The sequence below is a fragment of the Tachysurus fulvidraco genome, chromosome 1 (assembly GCF_022655615.1).
Source record: "Tachysurus fulvidraco isolate hzauxx_2018 chromosome 1, HZAU_PFXX_2.0, whole genome shotgun sequence".
NCBI lineage: Eukaryota > Metazoa > Chordata > Actinopteri > Siluriformes > Bagridae > Tachysurus > Tachysurus fulvidraco.
The window spans coordinates 45,421,906-45,434,057 of record NC_062518.1 but is presented as its reverse complement, the minus strand read 5'-3'; the positions used below and the strand labels follow the sequence as shown (position 1 = coordinate 45,434,057).

Genomic DNA, 12,152 nt, shown 5'->3' with positions numbered 1-12,152 from the left:
TTATTTTTAATTTCGCTTGTTTTGTGGGCGGGGCTACATGTGACATCACATGACGTAACGTGACGTGACCATAATACTCGTGGGGCAGTTCCCCTCATTGTGCTGATTGTTTTGATATGTCACATGTCCATGTTGTGCAAATTTTTAATTTTGTTTGTTTTGGGGCAGGGCTACATGTGACGTCACGTGACGTCACGTGACGTGACCAGAATACCCGTGGGGCAGTTCCCCTCATTGTGCTGAGTGTTTTGATATGTCACATGTCCATGTTGTGCAAATTTTTGATTTTGCTTTTTTTGGGGGCGGGGCTACACGTGACGTCACGTGACGTGACCAGAATACCCGTGGGCCAGTTCCCCTCAATGTGCTGAGTGTTTTGATATGTCACATGTCCATGTTGTGCAAATTTTTGATTTCATTGTTTTGGGGGCGGGGCTACATGTGACGTCATGTGGTGTCGAGTGACGTCACCAGAATACCCGGTGGGGTGACAATACTTTTGGCAAAAAGTGGCTACTGAGGGTTTGGACATTTCATGTCAATACTGCAGTCATTATGGGATTCTACTTATTATACTGCATAGAACAGTAAATGCAATTCTTAATGTTGGATGTATATTGTGTGTGTGAGAGCTTAGAGGACTTTTCAGAATTCCCCATTCAAGTCTATGGGATGTTCGATCGTCGACTACCGGGAAAACCGAAAATTCCGTCGGAACTCCGGAAAAAAAAACTCTGTCCGGAGTGAGGTCCTAAAGAACCTGTCCGAGTTCGGTGTAAATCGCTCGAAAACTTGCCGAGTTATAAACCTCAAAAGTTTATAATGGAAGTCTATGGGAAAAAAGGCCACTTTGAGCTTCCGAACGCGGAATGCCGAAATTCCGATCGCTTAGAAAAATAGAAGCAACAAACTTCAGACCAGGGTCTACGACATATCCGAATTTGGTGCATGTGTCTCGAACGCCCTAGGTCGCATTTTTTTAAATAAATTTTTGTCTAAGAAGAATAATAATAACTAGATCTGTAAAGTTCGTCGCAACAAACTTTGATGTTGGCTTTGATGGTGCAAGTATTCGCAAAGGCCGGTGCATTTTGGAGGCAAGTGGACAGAACGATTGTGAAAGCTACTGAACTGCTAGGGTGCCAATACTTTTGGAGGTGATCGGCCATGAGCATGTGACGTGATCCGAATACCCGTGGGGCAGTTCCCTTCATTGTGCTGAGTGTTTTGATATGTCACATGTCCATGTTGTGCAAATTTTTGATTTTGCTTGTTTTGGGGGCGGGGCTACACGTGACGTGACCAGAATACCCGTGGGGCAGTTCCCCTCATTGTGCTGAGTGTTTTGATATGTCACATGTCCATGTTGTGCAAGTTTTTGATTTCGCTTGTTTTGGGGGCGGGGCTACACGTGACGTCACGTGACGTGACCAGAATACCCATGGGGCAGTTCCCCTCATTGGGCTGAGTGTTTTGATATGTCACATGTCAATGTTGTGCAAATTTTTGATTTCGCTTGTTTTGGGGGCGAGCTACATGTGACATCACGTGACGTCACGTAACATGACCATTTACATTTACATTTACATTTACAGCATTTGGCAGACGCCCTTATCCAGAGCGACGTACATAAGTGCTTAAATCTCTAACACTGAATACATTAATGCTGGTTCACTAGGTTACATACTTAAGATACCATGAGTTTAAAACATTTGTTCAAAGTTGCAATGAAAAAGTGTCAGAGGTTTTTTTTTTTTTTTAAATGCAAAGGATAAAGAAAGAAGTGCTAGTTGAAATGTTTCCTGAATAAGTAGGTCTTCAACCGCCGCTTGAAAATAGCCAGTGACTCGGCTGTCCGGACCTCTAGGGGAAGTTCATTCCACCACCTTGGTGCCACTACAGAGAAGAGTCTTGTAGTATACTTGCCTCTTACCCTGAGAGATGGTGGAACCAGTCGAGCAGTGCTGGTAGATCGGAGGTTACGGGGTGCAGTGCGAGGAGTGATGAGGGCTTTGAGGTAAGAGGGAGCTGGTCCATTTTTGGCTTTGTAGGCCAGCATCAGTGTTTTGAACCGGATGCGTGCAGCTACCGGAAGCCAGTGGAGGGATCGCAGCAGCGGGGTGGTATGCGAGAACTTTGGCAGGTTGAAAACAAGCCGGGCAGCTGCATTTTGGATCATTTGCAGAGGACGGATTGCGTTCATAGGTAGACCTGCCAGCAGTGTGTTGCAGTAATCCAGTCTAGAAATGACAAGAGACTGAACAAGTACCTGGGCAGTCTGTGTGGACAAAAATGGCCGAATCCTTCTAATGTTGTAGAGAAGAAACCGACATGAGCGAGTCACATTAGCAACATGAGAGGAAAAGGACAGTTGATTGTCCATGGTTACCCCAAGGTTGCGAGCTGTGGCTGAAGACCATAATACCCGTGGGGCAGTTCCCCTCAATGTGCTGAGTGTTTTGATATGTCACATGTCCATGTTGTGCAAATTTTTGATTTCGCTTGTTTTGGGGGCGGGCTACATGTGACATCACGTGACGTCACGTGACGTGACCATAATACCCATGGGGCAGTTCCCCTCAATGTGCTGAGTGTTTTGATATGTCACATGTCCATGTTGTGCAAATTTTTGATTTCGCTTGTTTTGGGGGTGGGGCTACACGTGACCTCACGTTACATCACGTGACGTGACCAGAATACCCTTGGGGCAGTTCCCCTCATTGTGCTGAGTGTTTTGATATGTCACATGTCCATGTTGTGCAAATTTTTGATTTCGCTTGTTTTGGGGGCGGGGCTACACGTGACGTCACGTTACGTGACCACAATACCCGTGGGGCAGTTCCCCTCATTGTGCTGAGTGTTTTGATTTCACGTGTTTTGGGGCGGGGCTACACGTGACGTCATGTGGTGTCGAGTGACATCACCAGAATAACCGGTGGGGTGTCAATACTTTTGGCAAAAAGTGGCTACTGAGGTTTTAGACATTTCATGTCAATACTGCAGTCATTATGGGATTCTACTTATTATTATACTGTGTGGATCACAGAGAGAGAAGCCGTGCCTGAGCTCTGCGCACGCTGTGTGTGTGAGAGCTTAGAGGAATTTTCGGAATTCCCCATTCAAGTCTATGGGATGTTCGATCGTCGACTACCGGAAAACCGAAAATTCCTTTGGAAGTCCGAAATAAAAACTTCGTCCGGAGTAAGGTCCTAAAGAACCTGTCCGAGTTCGGTGTAAATCGCTCGAAAACTTGCCGAGTTATAAACCTCAAAAGTTTATAATGGAAGTCTATGGGAAAAAAGGCCACTTTGAGCTTCCGTACCGGGAATGCCGGAATTCCGATCTCTTAGAAAAATAGAAGCAACAAACTTCAGACCAGGGTCTACGACATATCTGAATTTGGTGCATGTGGCTCGAACGCCCTAGGCCGCATTTTTTTAAATAAATTTTTGTCTAATAATAATAATAATAATAATAATAATAATAATAATAATAATAATAATAATAAGCTTATAACGGAAATCAGAATGTTGGCTTCTACAAAGCCAACATAATAAAGCATCCCCACATGTTTAATAAAAAGGTTTCGTGGATTTGTGCAGTTACTCTCGGTCACAAAGGCCACATTGGTGATGTCAGGTTTTTCTCCACATCTGAATGATGATATTCAAAGTGTTACCTGGTACATGTACTGTTTTGGAAATACTTTTATACCCTTCTCTTGATCAATATTTTTCAATCGCTTTGCAGAACATGATATTTACTTTAGTCTTTTCCACTTAACTTATAAATTATGCAAATTAGTATATCGTATTCCTTTATTACTGTACATAAGTTCAGTTTGTCAAAGCTGTGCTGCTTTCAGTCATACACCGTATCTTTTCTATGTTTACATCATGTTGTGTGTTTCTGTTTGTTTCAGTGCTGATTTCACTCATTCCAGAAACACATGCTGAAGGTATACAGTATATATATTATATATTGCCTTATTTTAAATGATTTAAATTAATTTATTTATGTGTGCATTTCTGATTTGAATTAGAACTGAGAAGGGAGTGTTTGTACATTGACATACAAAGTTTAGTTTCATTAAAAAAAGCAATTTTACATGTATGAAGAACAGAATTCACTTCATCTCAGTTATATTTAGTCTTTTCTTTTACAGTATAACAGTTAGTTTTTCTTTGAACTTTCTGTGTATTCTCACACATTGTGTTGCTGGTGCTGAGAGAAACCAGAATTGTAGAGAACACATCCTCATCTGAGTGACATTGGATAGTTTGACTATAAATTATTACTCTTCTATAACTTCGTAGTACAGAATCAAATAGTGCTAAATGTGTTAAAAGGTACTTAAGTGAAGGTTTGAAGTTGAATCTATATCAAACTTATTTATCGACTGTTCAGATCTGAGACTCAACAATAATTGGAAGACTGTTCCATAACTGTGGGTCAGAAAGCTCTGCCACCTTCTGTAGTATACATTATGGCACCAAGAAAGTTCTTTGTGTATTTATTAACATTTTTATAGGGCAACCTAAAGCTGTGTTGTCCATAAAACCTGATAAACACGTGTACAGTGGCGAGAATATCACTCTCAGATGTGACATGGAGGGAGGAGACACTGAGTGGACATACATCTGGTTTAAGAATAATTCCAGTCTCAACACGGAAGAAGGAAAAGGCAAACGGTATAAAGACAGCAAAAAGCAGGAGTTCAGTATCAAGTCTGTTAATGACTCTGACAGTGGTAACTACACCTGCAAAGGACAGAGCCATAACTCTCAGAGCTCAGGGATCAGTGATGCAGTTACACTGACTGTATCAGGTGAGTTTGTGCCAACAATATCTGGATAGTTTTACACATGCAGTGTAATTATAGTGAGTCAGTGTGATTAATAGTACACAGCTAACGTTAAAGCAGTAAATCTCATCGTGTCTTGCCCCTGCTATTATCTAACTCATTAGATGATAATTTAATAAAACTTTCTGTATTTCTGGTATTTTAAACCAAATCATGAAATTAACTGTGTTTATGAGGGAGAGATTCACTCTCATAAATGACAGACTAGTAGAAGATGATTCCACTTCTTTAGCAAAATAAATAAACCCCCGACTGATGATGACAAGAAGAATGAACTCATTCCTAATGCCTCCTCTAATTACATAGTACAATTAGACTTATATAGGTATTTAGTCTATTACGTAATTATATCTTTATAAATATTATTTTTATTTACTATTCCTTATTTCTATTATCTATTATAAATAGAAAGATTATTGTGTATGTATGACTTAAATGTACAGATTTAAGAATAATTGTGTATTTCCTGTGTAACAGAGAGACCACGGCCAGTACTGAGTGTATCTCCACACAGCTGGCTGACTGAAGGAGACTCAGTAACTCTAAGCTGTAAAGTTACAAACTGGACAGACTGGACATTCAGCTGGTACAGAGATGTTCTCAATAGATCCAGTCCTAGCAATATCAAGACTAATAAAGTGCTCCTCTCAGACAGCAGCAGAGGATCTGGTGGTTCCTACACTCTCAGTCCTGCTGCTCTTAAACACACAGTAGTTTATATGTGTAGAGGAGAGAGAGGAGAACGACCCTTTTACACAAAATACAGCTCTGGAAAGCCAGTATGGATCACTGGTGAGGAAAACACAACAATGGTCTATTGGAATGTTGAATATAGATAGATTGAGGAATGAATGTGTTTAAGTTATGCCATGAAAACACAATCATAATAATAGATAAAAATAATTATAATCTGTGATATCTATGATCTGTGTTTAAGGTGAATCTCCTTCAGTCTCTCTGATCATCAATCCCAGCAGAACTCAACACTTTACTAATGACTCTCTCTCACTGAGCTGTGAGGACCAGAGTAAGTCTACTGGATGGACAGTGAGACGATACACACACAGTGAGAGAGTGTTAGATTGTTCACACTGGGGATCAGTTACAGGATCTACATGTAACATCAGCTTCCTCTCCACATCCTACACTGGAGTTTACTGGTGTGTGTCTGAATCTGGAGAAAACAGTAATCCTGTCAACATCACAGTGCATGGTGAGTCTTCATGTAGTGTGTTTAATGTTAAAGGAAAAGTAAAGTGTTATGAGTATGAAAACATGTAGGTTGTAGTTAATACTAGTTTTACTAGTACCTGTAAATTTGTATAAATTCATATCAGTATTCAGTATTCATATATGTCTGTATAAATAATTCAGTTGCATGTTTTCTCATGAGCTAGTGTAACCAGATTTCTGCAGTTTTAAATTAAACACCTCCAGACTCCACAGGTTTAGAGGATTTTATGTTATATAGAGATAAATTAGAGAACTTTTATTAATTATCTACAGACACATCATAGCATGTGGATTTCCTTGTTAGTTATTTCTTGTGTTCTAGATGGTGGTGTGATCCTGGAGAGTCCTGTCCATCCTGTGACTGAGGGACATCCTCTGACTCTACGCTGTTTATATCGTACACATAATGCCTCAAACCTCACAACTGTTTTCTATAAAGATGGATCAGTTCTCCAGAACCAGACTACAGGAGGAATGATCATCCAAAGTGTCTCAAAGACAGATGAAGGTTTCTACCAGTGTAAGGTTTCTCCACAGAGTAGAAAGTCACTGAAAAGCTGGGTCTCAGTCAGATGTGAGAAATCCATTTCTTCTGAGTTGATATGCTCTTAATGACACAGTTTATATGTAAAGCACTAATAAAACTTAAATCCTGCTTTCTTCTTTTCCTCTGTTATAGGTTCTAGGTCCACTAGTACAACCTTAGCTTCTATTCTGAGTTTGGCATTTCTGATCATTTTATTAATCTTACTGCTGGGGTTCTGCAAAATAAAGAGAGGTCTGATAAATGCTTTAACCTTTTAGCACATATTTTTTTTTTTTGTGAAGTCATTTGGAAATATAAAATTCCTAAAAAGTTTATTTTAAAAAAAATGAAAATTGCACAATATCTAATTAATAGTTGCCAGTACAAACTACAGTAACCCATATTTATCAAAATTGTTATTATCATTATATACAGTTAATATTTTTAACTAATCTTCACTCTTTAGTTATTTATAGTTACCCTACAGAGCTGTATACTTTACTCAAAACTGTGTAAATAAGTTTCCATTAGTATTCACACCCTGTTCAGATGTAGAATCTGTATCTCTCTCTATAGAAAAGCAGAAAACCAATCAGACATCAGAACAGAATCAGAGCCGATCAGGAGCTGAAGACTCTCAGTCAGGACACACACCACTTCAGGCTGGTCAGACACTTTCTGAATGACTGTTTATTTCCACATTTGATTCTCAAAAATCTTTTTAGAATTTAATTTAATATTTTCTCTGTTTTTGTAGGAAGTGATAATATTTATGACACGGTGGAACAGGCAGATATGAGAGGAACAGGTAGCTTTATTACATGTAATGTGTGATTTACTCTTGCATTAGGAGATTTAACTCTAGATTAACTCTATACAGTAAAGTACAGAATTGTCTCCAAGAGACTAAAACACTGCACTGTGTTCAGGTGAAGCTGCAGCTGAGAGCAACGAAGCCACTTACGCACAGGTCATGAAGGAAAAGAAGGCAAAGAGGAACAATGGTATTTTATATTAAATATGTATTTTATAGAGTATTTTTAATGCTACCAAAATGTATCCAAAAACATGTGTCCTTTATTACACGGATAATCTCATGCTACTCTTACTATAATACTATAATGGACAACATCACTGTGGTGTGACCTGATGCTGTAATGACTAATGTATTAGGAAGCTGTTAATCAGTGTGATGTCTTTGTTCTCTGCTTCTGTAGATCTTGATGGTGAGCTCAGTGGTGGTGATGTGACTTATGCTCAACTTGAAGTACAACCAAAGAAGTCGTCTATGCAAGAAAAAGGTACAGAAATTCATGTTAACTTTTGATAGATTTAATTTTTTTCTCCAATTTAATTCAAGATCTTTTGCTCTAATTAGAAAAGGCCAGTGTGGATGCTGATACTTTATACTCAGCAGTGAAGCTGAACAACAAGGTAAGACTGGATCGCATTTTAAGCTCAATAACTAGCTGATGTCATCAAACACCATGTAGTAAATTTATGTATTATATATGTATTATGAAACATACTTTCTAGTTAGCTGAGTCCAAGCTAGAGAGTTTTCCATTTGTGTTTTCCTTCTTCTGTTAGACTGTGCCGTACATAATACTGTGAAATCAACTGTTACTTCCTTAAGTTACAATTATATTGCTCTCATATTGTTTCATTCAGAGCAGTTTGAAAAGTAAAGTTCATGTTTGATCATGTTTCACTTTTCAATTAAAGATCAGTGGTAATGTAATGTTGGTGTGTAAGCAAGCTTCATGTCACAACTTACAGGTGCTAGAGAAACACCTATTAGTCAGAAGAAAGTCTAAGCATTAATTCCAGTATAAATATTGAGCAAGGGAGACTGGTTCAGTGTGAAGGGCTGGGCAGAGGGATATTATCTGATGTTACACACCTGAACCTGGTTTCCTTATCTGTATTTATATGATCGCTTTCTCTCTCTGCAGTGAGTCATGTGTCGGTGTATGGAGCTGATGGAGCTGTGGTTATATGACATGTTATTTCTGTTACTTCTGTTTTCTTTTGCTTATGAGCACTTTCTTTCACCTATCTCCCTCATATGTAAGCACATACCTGCATTTAACTGTGTACATATAGAATAACAATCTTTTAACAATTATTTAGTGCAGTCCATCATGGTACACATGAAAACGTGTTTGGCCAGATGAAAATCCTGAGCTAGGCAAAATAAAAGACTCAATAGAAAAAAAACAGAAGAACTTCTATTGGATTACAGATTTAGCTCTGAGTTTTAAATGCTTTAGTAAATGCCTTCTAGACTGGATACTTGCAGTCTGTTCTTCACTGTCCTGCTGTTTCTTTAAGCAAGCATCAGCTTATCCTTAGCACTAGGAAAGTCACAGCATTGATATGCAATTTAAAGCTCATAACTTTGTTTGTTTATAGCATGTAAGAAAATTTTCCTAATATATATATATATATATATATATATATATATATATATATATATATATATATATATATATATATATATAAAACTGTATCAAGATCCTTTTATTATTAAAGCTATGCTTATTGACATATTGTGCACTGTAAGGACATGCATATAAATCATGTATAAGTATGCATTTATGCATTAGTTATAAAGTAGTTATTAATTAATTAGTTATTTGGAAATTTTTTTTACATAATCTTTCTTTGCCAACTGCAATTTGTAATGTCATTAATGTACTTTTAAATCTATTCATTAATTAAAATAGTTGATTCATTGAGTTGAGTTTTAATTTTGTTCGACGGTCAAGGTTTTATAAATAGTCAGTAATTAGCTTGTAATTAGTTTGGATGCCCTGCCTCATGCAGTGTGGTGAATGTACATGCAGACTATAAAAACAGTGGGGAACACGTGTTAAATAAAATGTCATGCATATAACAGTCACAAAGTAACAAGCAGTAATTAGAAACAAGCACAGTGTTCTTGCTCAAGTCTGTGATGATGTAAAGGAGTCACCAACAAAAGACTTTGTGCAAAAAGCTGCATTTCTGTTAACTTGAAACCAAGTTTTGAAACCAGTCTAGCTGAATGGCGAGATTCAAGAACTCTGTTGCTGAGCCACTTCTCTGTCAAAACAAAAATGCATCAATCTCTAAACACATGCCATGTAGTCTCTGTGTAGTCTGGAGTCAAATGTTATCCATGGAGCAAACATTGGAGAGCGGGATGGACTGGAGATCTAGCAACCTAGGGTTTGTTTATCCTATCCTATAATGGACTCCCACCATCTAGCCATGATTCCACCTTATATGCATCACTTTTTTTTACCCTCTCCCAGCCCTCAGAAACTGGGAGGCCTGGATTGCCTGGTCCACACAGCAAGCAGAGATTGCTTACCTTCCCCAGCAAATTGTCTTGTTGGCTGTGGCATGGTTTCTGTACCGTATCATTGTTTTCTGATCATAGACATGAACACCATTTTTATGATGTTTATGTGGAAAGGAAAAGTTGGGCTCCAGAATGGCAGCATCTGTTGGGCCACCTGAAGGCCACCTTGTCAACCTCTGGAGGGATCTTTGAGCTGGAGGCCACCTGTCAGCCTCTAGAGAGAGCTTGGTGCTGGAGGCTGCCCTGTTGGCCTTTGGAGGCTCACTGGGTTCTTTACTATAGATTTTCTAAAAGAACATTGTGTTTGCCTAGATTTTTTTTTTTTTTTTTAAATAATGCTTTGCTGACACCTGTCCTAAGGACAAATTAAACTCGTTTTTTTTTTTTTTTTTTGTCTTTTTTTTTTTTGTCAGAGATACTAAGAGATGGAACAGGTAGAACAGAATTTTAGGTTTACTATTCAAAGTCAGAATGCTGTGTCAATTTATTTTCATATGTGAATTCAATATTTTTTGTATAGTGCTTTTAACAATGGCCGAGCATCTTTACAGAACATGACATTTTTATGTAAATTTATTTGCATTTATCCCTAATGAGCAAGCCTGAGGTGACTGTGTCTAGGAAAAAGTCCCTTAGGTTGTATGAGATCATGAGAGAAACCAGACTCAAAAAGGAACCTACACTTTTTTGGGTAAAACCACACAGTGTATTTCTAAATTATTATAAATACTGGAGAGTGAATTAAAATGAATTAATGTCCTTTTTACAGGTATATACAGAAAATTTGGAATGGGAGCTAAACTTTTTAGAGACTTGTAAGTACTGTAAATAGCAATAGTTTGAAATTGTTACTATACTTAACAATTAGCCAGTATAACAATGATAAAATTGAAGGTATATGTTCATTTACATTTACAGTATTTGGCAGATGCCCTTATCCAGAGCGACATACAAAAGTGCTTTAAAGACTCTCTCAATTAATACATTAACACTGGTGCACTAGGTTACAGAATTGGGATACCATCAACCTAAATGTCTGTTTTTAAATATACACATAAAGCAAACAGGTTAAATAAGTGCTAGTTCAAGTATTTCAGGAAGCGGTAGTTATTCACCCATCATTTGAAAATAGCCAGTGACTCAGTTGTTCAGACATCTAGGGGATGTTCATTGTTCATTGACTAAACAAGCACTTGAGCAGCGTGTGTAAATAAAAATTGTCAACTCCTTCTGATGATGTAGAGAAGAAACCGACATGAGCATGTCACAATTGCAACATGTGAGAAAAAGGACTGTTTTCTTTTCCATGTTTACCCCAAGGTTGTGAGTCATGACCAAAGGGGATATCAGATTGTATAGGGATATTGCAAGATCCTGGCCTTGGGATGCTTGACCTGGGATGACCACGAGTTCAGTTGTGCTGGGATTGAGCTTTAACTGATGAGCTGCCATCCACAATGATATGTCTGCCAGGAGTCTGAAGAAGAAGCCGTGGTATCTGAGGGAGGGAATGATAAGATAAATTGAGTGACATCAGCATAGTAATGGCAAGAGAACCCATGTGAGGGAATAACTTTCCCAAGAGAGTAAGGATCTAAGGAGAAAAGGAGAGCACCGGGTTGTCTGCATCAAATGCTGTCGAAAGGTTGAGAAGGATGAGGAGAGGTGACAGCTTAGGTGATGTAGCAGTGTGTAGTTTCTTAGAGACAGTCAAAAGGGCAGTCTCTGTAAATTGTGGATGGTAGATGACAATGATGATTGGCAAGGTAACTGAAACTGCAGGGAATTCAAAAAAAGAGATGGTTAAATGAGACAAACCAAGAGGAAACAGTAGACCTGTACCACCACCCATGCCTGTTTCTCATGGTGAGTGAGAGAAAGCATAGTCAGTGAATAGGGCAGCAGGTGTCATGGTGCTACACCTTCATATTTCTTATCTCGGGTCATATTTTCTTGACCTAGTAGGAACTCTGGCGCTACATTTTGGACTAACTGTTGCTTGTTTATTGAACATGCAGGACAACCACCTAGCAATGCATTACAATAGTCTAGTCTGGAGGTCATGAATGCATGAACTTGCTATTCTGCATTAGATACAGCTAAGATTTTACTATAGTGCATGTGTTTTTCTCTAACCTTTCTTAATAGGATGGGGCAACAGTCTGTGTGTCTCACTGTGG

The 12,152-nt window shown here is 38.5% G+C and overlaps 1 protein-coding gene across 1 annotated transcript in view; it reads left to right on the top strand.

The window, feature by feature from the left end:
* The window catches only part of LOC113643290 (low affinity immunoglobulin gamma Fc region receptor III-like), a 546,637-nt gene extending 537,824 nt beyond the window's left edge, over window positions 1–8,813 (top strand). The window contains exons 4-11 of the mRNA XM_047799895.1: window positions 6,420–6,671; window positions 6,777–6,875; window positions 7,200–7,289; window positions 7,381–7,431; window positions 7,553–7,627; window positions 7,841–7,924; window positions 8,002–8,057; window positions 8,579–8,813. Of these exons, the coding sequence (XP_047655851.1) occupies window positions 6,420–6,671; window positions 6,777–6,875; window positions 7,200–7,289; window positions 7,381–7,431; window positions 7,553–7,627; window positions 7,841–7,924; window positions 8,002–8,057; window positions 8,579–8,581 (710 nt within the window). The 3' untranslated portion in view covers window positions 8,582–8,813. The remainder of the gene's footprint in view (window positions 1–6,419; window positions 6,672–6,776; window positions 6,876–7,199; window positions 7,290–7,380; window positions 7,432–7,552; window positions 7,628–7,840; window positions 7,925–8,001; window positions 8,058–8,578) is intronic.
* Window positions 8,814–12,152: the final 3,339 nt, after the last annotated feature.